Source organism: Meleagris gallopavo, chromosome 1, assembly GCF_000146605.3.
Source record: "Meleagris gallopavo isolate NT-WF06-2002-E0010 breed Aviagen turkey brand Nicholas breeding stock chromosome 1, Turkey_5.1, whole genome shotgun sequence".
In the NCBI taxonomy this organism is placed as follows: Eukaryota; Metazoa; Chordata; class Aves; order Galliformes; family Phasianidae; genus Meleagris; species Meleagris gallopavo.
In genome coordinates, this window is record NC_015011.2 from 163,246,147 (window position 1) to 163,261,531 (window position 15,385).

The window sequence follows — 15,385 nt, forward strand, 5'->3', positions numbered from 1 at the left end:
TCACTATTAGGCCTGAAAATATTTTCAAATGATTCGTTGCTCAACCTTCAGCATACATAGTTGAAGATATCAACTTCAGAAAAGGTTTCCTGAACGTAAAATAATTGAGGTACTTCTCTTGAAATGCCAAGATTTCAGGACTTAAAAGCAATTACAAATCATATACTATACTAATAATCTAAAGTATTTTCTTCATGAAGGCTGACAAGTGTACTTTGTAATGCCATTTCTATTCAGAGCTTGTCCTTGTCCTTATGAGCAGCGTTGGGCTCACCGTAAATGGACTTGGTGTGTGTGCTAGGGTAACATTCAGTGTCTGAAAGAGAACAGTCAGTGGTTCTACATGTCAGTGGCATGTTGCTAATTCTTATGTTTCAGACTATATGACAGATAACTTTGGGTAGTGACAGACTGTCATCTGTCTGATTAGTTAATGTGTGTTTTTACAAATGAAGTCATTCTGTTAATTTCCTGTGCTGTTTGTGGTTGGGCAGTGCCATGGGATTGTTACAGTGGGATGTGTCCCACAGGGTGGTGACTTCCTGTAATCTTCATGGAATCTTCATGGAACTACAAAACCTTAAGAAAATGGTGAGGGGATCTGGAGGGCAAGACTTATGAGGAGTAGCTGAGATTTCTTGGTGTGCTCACCACAGAGCAGAGGAGCTGAGGGGAGGCCTGATGGCGGCTGCAGCTCCTCACAGGGAGCAGAGGGGCAGCATTGAGCTCTGGTCTGTGTGACAGCAACAGGGCCCGAGGGAACGGCATGGAGCTGTGTCAGGGAAGGGCAGCTGGGGGTTGGGGACAGGGTCTGCACCAGAGGGCAGTGGGCATGGAACAGCCTGCCCAGGGCAGTGGGCACAGCACCGAGCTACCAGAGTTCAAGGAGCATCTAGACAACACTCTCAGGCACAGGGTCTGATTTTTGGATGGTGATTTTTGTAGTCAGGAGTTGGACTTGTGATCCCTCGCAACTTGTGACTTATCCTATGATTCAATTAGATGTTTCAGCATCTCTTAGGAATACCTATCTCTTGTCTTTCATCTGCTCAGTTGTTGTGTAATTAATGCTTCTGCTTGAAAGAAGTCAGAAAAGGCACTGCCCAAACCTAACCAAAGTGTGGTTCAAATAAATGCAGACAAGTAGGCGGGAACCCATGTTGTTACATATATTATTTAATTTCTTAGCTTGATTTGGATGTGATTTTCTAGGACATACCTGTGCTTAGCAAAAAACAAAAATACTATTACCAATGCAGGCTGGTGGACATGAGCCAGCAAGGTGCCCTCACAGACCAGAAAGCCTGGGCTGCATCCAAAGCAGTGTGGCCTGTAGGGCAAGGGAGGTGATCCTGCCCCTCTGCTCTGTGCTGTGAGGCCTCACCTGGAGTACTGCGTTCAAATGTGGAGTCCTCAGTGCAGGAGAGATATAGACTTGATAGAGCATATCCAGAGAGGGCCGCAAAAATGATCTAAAGGATGAAATACCTCTCCTACAAGGACAGGCTGAGAGAGCTGGGGCTGTTCAGCATGGAAAAGAGAAGTCTTCAGGGAGACTTGAGATGGACCTTTAGTGTTTGAAGGGAAGCTACAGGAAAGAAAGGTACAGGCTCTTTAGCAGGATCTGTTGTGATAGAGCAAGGGGAAGTGGTTTCAAGCTAAAATACAGTAGATTTAGGTTAGATATAAGGAAAAAGTTTTTTACAGTGGGGGTGGTGAGGCACTAGAACAGGTTGCCCGGAGTTGTGATTGATGCCCAATTCCTGGAGACATTCAAGACAAGACTGGATCAGGCCCTGTTAACCTGATGTAGCTGTGCATGTCCCTGTTCATTGCAGGGGAGCTGGACTAGATGGGCTTTAAAGGTTCCTTCCAACTCTAGGGATTCTATGATTCTATCAAAATAAGAAGATGAAGAAAACTTTGTTGCCATTTTCATGTATTTAAAAAAAAAAGGTAGCACAGTTGTGCAGAGCCAGAGCTGTGTTTCTTACCTTTCCAAAGCTTTGAGCAGTGGTCATGCATCTTTAAAGTTCATCTGTCAGATGAGGTTGCAGAAGGAGATGCAGACCAACCTTGAGCAACCTCTCTTTTTGGACAGCAGTAGTGTTGGTTCCTGCCTTGCTAGTACCCTGTATAAATAAAATCAAGCATGAAAACTTCGAAACTGTTCTGTCTCAGCCTTACAATAATTTCTTTAGAATGTCAAGAATTGAAGCTCGATCAACACTTCTGATTATTGCCTGCTTCTAATCTCTGAAACATTTGTTTTGTGCCAGAAGATTAATCAGAGGAAATCATCTATTCTAAAGGTTTATTTTAAGGTTTACCTTTGTTTTATTTTCTTGTTGCTGAGAGATGCATGAATTTAAAAGCCAATGAGCATCTCATCCAAATATACATATTGCCTTCATCTGTCTCCCCTTATGAGTCTGTTGCATGTTGACAAGTCCTATACAATTATTTCCAACCTGCTTGAATATTTTTTCCCTTATTCAACTCTAGTCACAATGACAAATCAGAATTGCAGCATAAAATGTATTTTACTGGGAAATAACTGTGGTGAATTTGATGACATGCCGGTTACATGCTGTATTTCAGGGCAGAAGAGCTATATTTGATCCTTGAGGTAGAAGAGAAAACTACAGTGTGCAAGCTGGTGGCTGATCTGTCATTAATTTACTGGCAGTTTTGGAAAAAAAATATCTGCGTTCTCTTTATTTTTTTTTACTCCTGGTATCAGCATGAGTTACAGTGTTTGCTATTTCAACAAAAGTCATGTGGAAAGTTTAAATCTTTGGATAAGGCTTTTAACTGTCACGCACATGCAAATTGTAATAAAGAGTAATAGGTAAAAAGCCACTGACTGCTCTTTTAAATCAGGGTCACCAGTGACTCAAAATGCCTATTGATTTTTTTTAATTATTTTCCTACCAACAGTTTCAATTAAGATTCAACAGATCCACTCTGAGAACAGCCAGTCTAAAACGTGTTGTAATATTTTTCATTTAATACTGCTTTTTAATTTCTTTTTAAGAAATGAGCATTTTAAAGTAATATCTCTAACATGAAAACTTCAGTCTAAAAGGTGAATATAATGTCTAATTCACAGCCTTTGTTATAAATTTGTAGTATTATTAGAATACATAAATATATATGTTTCATTAATTTTTTTTCAAACAACAGCTAGACAAATTAGAGAAGTCAAATGTATTTACCCAGACATACTACTTTATGAATATGGGAAAATTATGGCAGGATTTTGAACCTCTACCACCACCACCCCATTATACTTTCACTGCAAATAGTGTCTTTAGGAACAAATTACCTGGATAAAGTGATTGTGGGGTATTTGTTTTAACCTTGCTGTGCACTAAGCAAATTTCAGTGCTTCAGTACACCAACAGTTTGGTAATTTGGGACTGTGTAGAGCCTGGAAATCTGGCAGAAGGAAGGCAATCATAGACTGTCATTCTCCAGGAGATTTTGAACACTTCAGAAAAGGAGCGGGAAGGGCAGCCATTAGGGAGAAGTGCAGGATGCATGCATTGAATAAATGCATATTAATAAAAAGATTTGCCTCATGAGTCACTGTGCTTCCCATTTAGATTTCCATACGGACATGTTGCAACTGCTGTGTGTGCTTGCATTAAAAAGTAGTGCTGGGGATGTAATGTATTTTTACTTTTCACTACAGCACTTGATCAACTAGGAACAGGAAGAAAAGTCAGCACTGTACCGTTAGCCAGTTTTCTATAGATGAGATCTGTAGATTATAATTTGAAAACCACTGGCACAGGTAGAAGAGATTTTGAAGTACAACACTGATATGTCTGAGATTTCCATCTGAGACACGTATATTTGTAGCTGATACATTTGTCAGATGGTACATGTAGAATCATAGAATGGCCTGGGTTGAAAAGGACCACAATGATCATCTCTTTTCAACCCCCTGCTGTGTGCAGGGCTGCCAACCATCAGACCAGGCTGCCCAGAGCCACATCCAGCCTGGCCTTGAATGCCTCCAGGGATGGGGCATCCACAACCTCCTTGGGCAACCTGTTCCAGTGCATCACCACCTTCTGTGTGGAAAAACTTCCTCCTAATATCTAACCTAAACCTCCCCTGTCTCAGTTTGAAACCATCCCCCCTTGTTCTATCACTATCCACCCTCATATTATTGTATGATAAACAATCATTCCCCCTCTTGTTTATACATTCCCTTCAAGTACTAAAAGGCCATGATGAGGTCTCCCCGGACCCTTGTAGATCTTTCAGAGCTTTTCTGTCATTTCACAAACTCAGATTTCCATTTTTACGCTGTAGGATTTCAGCCTGTTTCCTAAGCATGCAGATTGTTTTGTTTGCTTTCTGTATTGCGTTCTGGGGAACTGCACATGTTATATGTAATGTCACAGCCATCAGACTTTGGAAGTCTCTGAGAAGTGCAGTAGTTCTACACATACGGTTTTCTATTCTTCTAAAAATTAGCAGTTTGCAAGTTAAGATGAAAACACTGAAATCAATACTATGCCTAGCAAATCGTTTGGAGTGGAAAATGTCAAGAAAGAAATTGCTGGAATTCTCCTGTGCAAAGAGAAGGAGAGCAAAGATTAATTTATGGAAGCTGCACTGAAATGAGTGGTGAAATTTCCTGTGTTGTAATTTTAAAATGCCAGAACAGGAGGAGCCCTTTAGCATTCAGCGGTATGAAGTTCATCACAGGTTCTAGGCTAAAGAGTTATCAATTATTTTCATGCTTAAATATCTAATTTATTAAGAATTTAGAGGGGGGTTGATGCTGCCATTATAAAGCATTTTCTTCAGAGAAAATGTGTTCAAGCCATATTTGCAGTATTCTGTCATGTAATTACAGAAGGGCTGATATTCTTTGGCTGTTTTCCTGAAGTAAGAACAAAGAATAAAGCCACACTATATAGACAAGATTGTATTAAAAAATAAAAATGAGGAGAAGATTTAGAGAAAATATAGGCGTTTAGATTTCCTGTAATGTCTGTTCCTCTTTGTGGAAGTTAAATGTTTAGGAGACCTTTGATAATGAGATCATTAAAATCTTTAAAATCGTTTAATTAGATTGAAGGCCAGAAGATAAACTCCTCTGATAAAAACTTCTACCCTTATATGCTAGAATGGTGGTAGAAAGGGTTCATCACTCATTTAACTTCAGATTGATTTTCCTTCAAGCTAAGAAGAAGACATGCTGTATTTGGACAGAAGGCATCAATGTACCTTCTGCAGATTAGAAATCTAGAATACAAGGCACTGTATTGTTCTTAAGGATAATAAAACTGTAGAACAAATGACATGTTTGCAAAAATTCAAAGGGAAACAGGCAGATACATATCTACATACATATGGGACAAAACTACACAGTTCAGCAGTACTAGCTATATATGGAGGAAGATTGATTTTATTTCCTATTTGCTATAACTAGAGATTAACTTAACAAAGTATATAAAACCTCTGCACTTTTCCTAATCTTTCCCAAACTATACTCAAGGTCAGCATTTGTCAACGGTTTATTTGAGACATGATTGTACATGGTTTGAACCTGTGTGGATTTCTTTGTCTTTGTGTCTTTAAAAGTGCTCTTCAAATGGTTATTTGTGCTTTGATGCTCTATTATGGCAAAATAAATCTTTATTTTTACATTAAGAGTAAAAGAGAAGGTCATTTTCACTGTTGTCTGACTATTGGTAGAAGTAAATTGAAAGCTTTTCCAGCCCTCGGTTGAGTAAGCTGGGAAATTTGGCATTCATTTCCATTGATTTTGATCATTTTTAAAAGCAAGGGCTTTTATCACACGTGTCAGACTTTTAAAGTCTCTGTTCAGACATGACTTTTAGTATCATCCCTTCGCAGTTGCTTGGTTTTCAGTATTTCAGTATCTTCAGTAACATCTAGTGTCCATGCTTTCCTCGAGCAAAAAGAGCAGGAAAAGGTTCAAAAGATTGCATTATTTGTTTGCAGCTCACCTCTGATAAGAGATGGTTCATACTTGCAGATTTTTATAATTCATTTTGTTTGTGTGCTTGTGCAAAGTTTTTATTAATTCTATTTTTCTTTTCTTTTAAAGATTTCAGATAGAAGAATCTTCTAAACCTGTAAGGTTATCGCAGCAACTGGACAAAGCAGTAACCACCAATTATAAACCTGTGGCTAATCATCAATATAATGTAAGTAGCTTTGAATACTTTCACTTTTTCTCCTAACCAGGCTCCAGACTCCACAATTGCAGTGCTGCTGCCATCAGTCCAGGCTTTCTGTAGCCCTGTTGCTCACAGTAGAACACAGTGTTTGGAAATCTTCCACGTTCTGCTGTTTCTCCCATGGTTTTTCTTCTGGGAATCTTCCTTCTACCTCAAGAGCCACATCACCTTTGGGGTTAAGGTTTGCCAATTCTTACCTTCTCATGTTACCTGCTGGAAGGCAGACTGCCTTTACCCAGACCCTCTCTAATGTCTTGATTGTGTTCTTCCTCTAGTCTTTCTTTGAAATATAGTTTTAAAGTTTGGGGATAAAAAGCAATTCTGCCTTAGTGCAATAAAGAGCTCCTTTGAGACAAATAAAATACCACATGGAGGTGGGTAAAAGACATGAAATGAATCTTTATTTTCTAGTCCTTTGCTGGAACTGAGTAGGAAAGAATAACAGCTGGTAATTTTTCACAGTTTCATACCTTCATAGTACGTGTTATTTGCATCATTAGCTTTGTCAATATTACACCCACGCTGCTGTTCCAGATCAGTTGATGTACATACAAACTATAATGTCCTTTTCCTTAAAGATCCTCTTTGAGTAATTTGTATGTATGCATATATAATCACTGTTACTGTTGAATGTGAAGAATGTTAAGTCATACTAAAAATGAGTCAGTGTGTTAGTCATTTAAACTTTTACACTTTTTATTAAGATTTTATTTACATAAAACAAATGACAATATACTGGCTGATATTTAAGCATTATTCTGAAATGTCTATTTCTACAGAACCCAAAATAATCATTTCTCTCCCTCATGGGACTGTTTTGTAGTAGTTACTGTTAAAAGTCTGATCTATAGATAGATGATCGTAGCAATATAACTATTTCAGTTAGGGGAATGACATTTAATCAAAATAGTCACACTGTTATATCCTTCTATGTAATTGCAATTTCATATGAGTATAGTCTTGTGTAAGCTTTGAGCAATATAACCAGGATTTCACAAGGCCTGTTAAAAAAGTTATGGCTTTTCTGTGTACTGATTGTAACCCTGTCATCTTCTTGGGAGTTTATGAGCAATGAATGAACATCTACTGAAATAAGAAAGGATAAAATTTTCTGAAGGGAGAAGTGATAGAATATTAAATGGGACATAAATATGACTGCTCCATGTACTCCTAAATGAACACACAGATGGAAGGAAGAAGGAGAAAAATTACCTGTAGAGGGGAAATAGTGACAGCTTGTTTGACGACCAGTTCTGTCTTTAGTAAGGACAGGAGAAGTGATTGCTTTTTCTGCAAAATAAATACATTAAACCTACCTTTTCACTACAGGAATTTGCAATTCCATTAGAATATATGCCATGATTACAGCTTAGCTTTTCTTCTCTGAGGAAGGGACCTTCATTTTCTCTATATCTACAAGTGGTGCTTATGTCTACATGGTTGCAATATTAATGTTCTTGCAGCTGGAATCTTTCTGTGACTTAATTATTGTTCATACTACAGCAGAAAAGTTCTCTAGACCCTGCTGGGTCATCCCTCCATCGCTTTCAGATCGCTTCTTTCAGCAAAAATTGGATAATATGTCAGTCATACATGCAATAGACATAATTATTTTAAATATAGTTAGTGTAAAATAGAGTATTTATGACCTTGCAAGAACAAAATAATTGATTTTATCCTTTTGCTGTTCTGAAGTACAGAGTCATTTTTTTAAACACAAAGTGAGTTTTCTTTGAGTTCTCCTGGTTCACCTTTTCTCTTACTGTAGAGGTTGGTATTCATATTCCAAGAGATAGAAAAGCTTTCTGAGTCTCTTTTCCCAGTTTAGTGATAAATACTGTGGTTTTACTTTGCACGTAGGTATGGATAAATGTTGATAGCTAGCTAGCTAGCTAGGTGTAATCGTTTCCTTTCCAAGGCAGTATTTAAAATAACAAACCACATTTATGTCAGATTCTTGAAAACAGATGCTAAAAACAATGCTTCTTACTTAGTAAACATCAGGAGTAGGTGGAGGAGAATCTTAAAAAGATAGGATTAAATCCTTGCTCATATATTCCCAACATTTCTATTCATCTCCATCCTACATAAACAGGCAGAACTGCTTGTAAGCCTTGAACTGGCCCTCAGGGCAACTGCAAAAACTTCCTGGAAACAAAATGACTTCTTGCCACTGGGGTATTTTATTACTTCCCAAGACCATTGTTTCATCTTGTGATTGGTCTTGGTACTGTCTCATGCACTCACATCCATTGGTAGTGATGCATAGAAGAGGCAGTCATGCATGCATGACTGGCAGCTAATGGACAGAATGGAGACTTGTGAGAAGACATCAGCAAAATAAGAGTAAATGGGTAAGCAGCAGGGCTTCCAATTACTCATGCATGCGTGCAAAAGCACTACTTGAACATGCTGGCCTGTTTTTCACCTCGGTCAGTCTGTGGAATATTTTGTTGACAGTGGTGGCTGTCTGGAGCCATGTAGTGAGCTCATAGTTAGATTAATAGACACAGATTTAAGAAAGGAAGCTTTGCATTTGACCAGCTGATCTCCACTTCTGTATTGCGTGGTGTGGTTTCCATTGCTTTGCATAGGACTAAAATCTCTGTTTTTCAGTCAATAGAGCAATGCACCGGAATTGTTTTGATAATTTGTTAGATAAAAAAATAGTAATAACAGTAAAAAGAATATAAGACCTTTTAAAACATATTTGTAACATCTTCAGGTGGAACTTTAAATTTAGTTTCGCTTTATAATGCCTTATCTATCATTTTTACATTATCTGTCTAACAAAGAGGTGTAATACATTGCTTTCCTACTAATTATACCTTCAAGAAGGCAATTTTGGCAGCTTTTCAGCAAGTTGAGCAACATACTGTGATGATAAACAAAGAGAAATTGATTCCTGTATGAAGTCTTGCAGGGATAAACTAACAACTTCTACATTTGGCAGCTTGTTCTAAAATGATCGGTCCTTGAAATCAAATCATATTTCAATGCTCTTTAAATTTGAAAACTACACAGTTTTAAATAAATCTAATTCGTTTCCAATGTACGTATATTCTCATATGGCTCTCAGAAAGTGTTTTAAGTCTATTTCTTTAAACATCTTGTTAGCAAAGAAAATAGAAGGGGAAGAAATGAAAGAATGCATTGTAACTTGCTGTAAATAGTGTATTCACAAGACAAAAGAAGAAAATGGCAGCTGAAACAATGTGGTTTTCTCTTAAACACACTTCACAATGTGCTCAGTGTTTCTAAACAACAGTGGTGGCTGTTGCTGAAGCTGGAGGTAAGGGCTAGAGTGTTGCTAACTAAAACATAGGCAGCTGAGACACTTCTTGCATGTAACTTGTTTTCAGCAAAGGGAGAGTTAGGTCATCAGTTTTGTATGTGAGTTCATTTTCTACATTAATGAATGAAGGCTCTTAGAATATTTTCGAATATTCACTTTGTATTTTTATAGGGAAACCGAACACTTCCACTTGGTTTGCTTTGGAGAATCAGGAGGCTGTAAAATAAAAATTCCTACTGGGGAAGAGTTGCTGAGTCACAAAAATAATGGAGAAAGAAGAATGCTGAGCAGTACAATTTACAGCAAAAACAGATTGTTCAGTTTAAAATACCACTTAATGTTATTCTGTAGGAAGACTTTTATTCACATTATTTAATTCCTAGTCACGAAATGATCCCGTCAGAGACCTTGCATCAGTAAAGGCAGTTTTGAGAATTTCCTTACTGTTACTTTTTTTTTTATTTGTGCAGGAAACATCAATTTTAAAATTAATGTTGTTTTTTTACTCCACATGGAGAGAGTTGTAGCTAGTTGCCAGCTAAGCACATTTTCACTATACTTCATTTGAAGAGGCACAAATAGAACTGTGATTTTTTTTCATTATTTTTAAGATTGTTTTGAAAGTCATCGTATCTTTCCTTATCACTCTGTGTTATTTACTCATTATTCCTGCAGCCCTACCGTGTACAGGATGAACAACCTCAGTGCCTGGCTCTTGTTCTTGGTCCTTAAAAACAAGCCAGAAACCAGAAAAAGATGGGATTGTTTTCTTCCATCACTTTAGCTTGACCTTCCTACTCGAGGAGGTTGCAGCTTGATTCTGTTTTTATTCTTTGTGTTCCTTTTATTTTTGTTTCTGGGCAGGTAGAAAATCACAGAAGGGTTGGGAATAGCAGACATAATAGCTGCTCCTGTAGCAGAGCCATGCAGTCTGTAATCTTTCACACCACATCTTTCAGCTGTTGTACTTTTAACTCAGACAGAAGTTGCTATCCCCAAAACCAAATACAGAGATCTTTACACTGAAAAGTGACCTCAGATGTTATACAGGAAACCAGAACTCAGTCAAGCACTGAAAATAAAAATGCCTTCATCTCTCATGCCATCTCTCTGGACTTAACCTCTGATGTATCAGAAGCTTTTCTGGCAACAAATTTAAAGCTGGATAATTCTTCTCTTCCTCTTGTAATAGATTACTCTGCATGCATTGAAAATGTTAGTAATGTTGGCATATGCCAGTGTCTTAAATGTAGTGGTGCTCTATGGACAACACAGTGCAGTGTTGTTTACCAATGCCAGCAGCTGCACAGAAAAACTAGAAAATGTTGTGAATCCCTAGTCAGAGAAGGCTGAAAAGTCAGGCTTAAGAAAGCTGGGTCTTTGAAGAGGACCCAGTAAAAGTGCAGTTCCTTCTTTCCTTTTATGTTGAAGGAAACATAGGATAAATCCTACAAGACGATTCCTGTGCTTGACTGTGAACTACCAAAGGGAAAAAAAAATCTGAAACAATTGTCAGTGAAGGAACAAAAAATGCCTGATGTACACAACTACATTTGCTTATTTTGGGTAATGTTTGGGTTACTGTTTACTCATTTTCTTCTTAAAACCTAATATAACACGGTACTGTCTCTACCTTGGTGTCTTTCCATGTAAAGATCACTTTGTGGTGATCTTACTCATTAAGAAGCACTTCCAATTTCATTACTTATGACAGTGGGTTTTTCCCATCAGCTTTCTCCAGCTTACAAAGCAAAGATTTTTAATACAAGTAATACTAGAAAATAGAAACCAAAATTGTTCTTGTAGATGTAAATACAGTCTCTTAACTAGACAGTTTAATGGAATTCTGATCATTACAGCTACTTTTCAATGTTAGAATGAAGTATGAACTAGACTGTAGTCTGAGATGTCACACATTAATGTATTTCAGACCAAAGGGACGACTATCATACTGCAATAAATCCCAAATGCATGTCTTAAAGCATGCATATCTCATTTTCCTCAGTATGCACAAGTTATAGTGGCAAGTCCCTATGGTTATGCATTGAGTTAGGACTTGACAGTGGTAGCTGCATAATTTATAGATGCTTCCTGTGGAAAGATGATTACTCTGACAGGAAAAATATTTCAGATATAATCATATATCTTATGAAGTGCTGACTTGAGCCAAATGTAAATTAAAAGCTGACCACTGTCAGAGCTGTCAAAGATAAGATGCATGAACATTTTGACAATCAATCTGTCAGTTTAGTATGCTGTTTATCTTGCAGGTAGCAGAAAGGGACAGCAGTCTCACCTATGTTGTGTTTTATCCTATGTTTCATGCAACCAACGACAAGTCTCCTACTTTCTACTCTTCATGCTGCAGAAATCTCCGCTCAGCAAGCAGAACTTGGAGAAGTGCTGTAGGCTATAGTAGTATAGACTCATAGAATTACAGCACAGTTGAGGCTGGCAGGACCTCTGGGTCCCTCTGCTCCAGCCCCTGCCCCAGCAGGGACACCCAGAGCAGGGTGCCCAGGACCACATCCAGGCAGCTCTGGGAGATCTCCAAGGAGGAGACCCCACAGCCTCTGGGCAGCCTGTGCCAGTGCTCCATCACTGCACAACACAGAAGGGCTCCTGGTGTTCAGAGGGAACCTCCTGTGCTTCAGTTTGTGCCCATGGCCTCTGGTCCTGGCACCAGGCACCACTGACAGAGCCTGGCTGCAGCCTCTGACACTTTCCCTCAGGAATTTATGGACACTGATGAGATCCCCCTGAGCCTCCTCTTCTCCAGCCGAGCAGTCCTAGTTCTCTCAACCTCTCCTCATGGGAGAGGTGATTCAGGCCCTTTCCTATTTTGGTATCCATTCATTGGACTCATTGCAGAATGTAGTTGTAGACTTCTAGACGAATGAGATTTTCCCTGCCCCTCCAAATTCCATGTAAATATACCCAGCAGAGAATTGGCCAGCTGTTTTGCTAGTGGAGCTGCAAGGCAGATGACTCTGAGTACATCCCTGGAAAAGATTTCAGCCTTACAGCCAGAAGAACACTGTCATTCTATAAGCTATGTAGTTATTTTCTATTACATTAATGGATCCTGGCTGTATTTTGTGTAGTTTTGAACTATTGTGAGACTGTGCCAAGGGTAAAAAGAAATTGAATCCACAATGGAGTTTCCAAAGCTTACAACTGAAATCTTTCCAAGGTCAAGAGGCAACCCTATTGATTAGTCTGCTGGACTTTTAGAAGCAGCAAATATTTTGACAAACTGTTATTTATAACAGGGGCAATGTTTCATTTATGTTCTAGTCTAGTTTCTGTGCGGTGTAGCGGTCTTGTTACAGATCACAGCAACCAAGATGACGTACGTAAAGCTGTTCTACTTGTTGTTACAGTTTACTACCATTACAAAGCTATTGCTGTTTTGTAGGACTTTTTTTTTTTTTTTAGTGCAGAGACTCAAGATTTAAATAATTTCACCATAGTGTATCAGTGGATGAAAATTAATTGAATTAGATAGGCTGCATCTTTTATAGCACTAATATATACTTGGGAAAACAATCAAGTATGTGAATGCCTGAGCCTACCTCCAGGTTTTTAGCTGAAGGAACAACCTTCAAGTTACAGATTGGAAGCAATTGCTCTACATTCATTTAGTAATAAAGCTGTTTCAGAATTTGAAAGGGAAAGGTGTCTTTGTCCAGAGACCTGTGAACAAGGGCAAAGTAGTAACAGGCTTTAGCCTCTTTGAGACAGATAGCAAGAGACAGCCTATTATCAATCAGAAAGAAGGAGGGAGTTAGCTGGCAATGAAGTACAGGAAAAATTTGGAATGAAATTAATATCTCCCCTCAAAAAGATGATTTTCAGCCTCCAATAGAACTGTGAATTTTCATCTGTAGGCTTCTTCTCTGAACATCTTCCTTCAGGATCAGGATCTTGAGACATCAGAGATGGGATGACACTTGTATGAAATTATCCCACAGGCAACCAGGTCTTTATCTGCTGTGTCATGCTGCTTTTCATAGACTTTGCTTGAAAGTACCTACTGATTATGTGAAATGCATTACATTCTGGGGAGTTTGATGGTTTTCTGCTATTGAGGATGTTTTTGAGGGTGAATGGGGTAATGTACGGGCAAATTTTGCCATTGGTGCTGAGTAGTGTCTGTTATTGCTTTGATGTATGCTGGTTTGTACAAGTCTTGCTTCTGATGATGAAGTTGGTGAAACACAAAAAACATTTTTAGTGGTTGGATAAAAGTTTCTGCAAAAATACATGGCTAACTTGCATAGATTGTAACAATTAAACATTTTTAATATACATCCTGAAATAGGATGATACATGATAACGAGGGCCTGTACTTGATTAGAGTTTTTGTTTTAGACAACAGTAAGTTTGTGCATGTTACTCAGAATTCTGTTTTCCTCTTTATGGAGTAGTTGTCTCGAGTGCCATTTCTGAAACAGATGAGGCAATGTCTAAAGACCAACTAAGCATGCCTTGAGCAGGTGGTATCTGTGGTCATGGTGCAGCTGTGTTGCTCTGTGGATTTTCATGAGCATGGCAATTTGAAGGTTGTTTATTGTTATTATATCAACAGAGGTGGAACAAAAATACTAGCTCAGTTTGGATGCTTGTACTAATATTAATTCTCCCTTCAGGTTTAGGCACGTCATGCAGGCTTTGTTGCTGGTATTTTGGTTTTGTTTTTTTGTTTTTTTGTTTTTTAAAGCAGAGATACATATCTGAAAAGCTCATTGTGCAAGGACATAATGCTTAGTTTATGTTCATAGAAGAATATTTGAGTGCTCAAAAGAAAAATTTTCAGATAAAAAGCACTGAACAGTGTTTTATTTTTATATAGAGTTTTTTTATGTCTTAATATTCAGTGCTGAGAATCATGTGGTTTTACATATGAATGTATTTAAAATGTTTTGTACCTCATTAATAGATTGAATATGAAAAGAAAAAGAAAGAAGATGGAAAACGGGCTCGAGCTGATAAACAACAAGTATTGGACATGCTCTTTTCAGCCTTTGAGAAACATCAGTATTACAACATTAAAGACCTGGTGGACATAACCAAACAGCCAGTGGTATGTACTAGTAGTCTTCTAACATAAGCATTTTCAGTAGTTAACATTATGTTTACTTTCCATATCCAGAAAATAGTTTAATGTACACTGTATGCATTTGAAACAAATCTTTTAGTGTTTTTTTACAACTAATGGAAATCACCAGCTTTTAAGTTCATCTTTATTGAACTGTGTAGGATACAAAGCATTGCAGTGAGTGAACTTTCTAGAGAGGTGGTTTGAGTAACTTAAATGATCTCTTGTTTATTTAGGTTCTATTCAATACTAGAAACCAAATTCTGTAATGCTTCTGTGTCTTCTGTGAATGTTATTTATCTAAGTAGTTCATGCTAGGAACTTGAGCGTTATGTCAGCACCTGCAAAAGCTCTTAATTTCCTTTACAAATAGAAGAAATCTTAGAGTAGAGAGGGTTTGAGTGTCTGTTTTGATTTTCTTAAAGACTTCTTTGGATACACAAACAAGAAAAGCATGAAGACCTACACTCACATGCTGGTTGTGCTAATCTTCAGTGTTTGCCAGTTCCTTTATCTGTCAACAGAAACTCTGCAGTTCTTTCCCTTCTTCTACTCTTCAAGCTTTCCTTATAGACCAGGATACAGTGAGGGGATACTGCAACAGACAAAATGGGTAATGTTTGCTTGCTTACCAAATGCTGCTGTAGTTCTTGAGGAAATGGGATGGCTGGTCAGGAAATTGTGTAGCTGATTCTTTTGTCTCCTGTCTCCTGGCTTTATTGCAAATGAACACACAGAGAAGATAAAGTTCTAGCACAA

At 38.0% G+C, this 15,385-nt stretch overlaps 1 protein-coding gene across 1 annotated transcript in view; it reads left to right on the top strand.

Annotated features, from left to right (window-relative positions):
* The window catches only part of GTF2F2 (general transcription factor IIF subunit 2), a 53,087-nt gene that overhangs the window by 30,310 nt on the left and 7,392 nt on the right, over positions 1-15,385 (top strand). The window contains exons 3-4 of the mRNA XM_010728830.3: positions 6,098-6,197; positions 14,468-14,611. Coding sequence (XP_010727132.1) covers positions 6,098-6,197; positions 14,468-14,611 — 244 coding nt within the window. The remainder of the gene's footprint in view (positions 1-6,097; positions 6,198-14,467; positions 14,612-15,385) is intronic.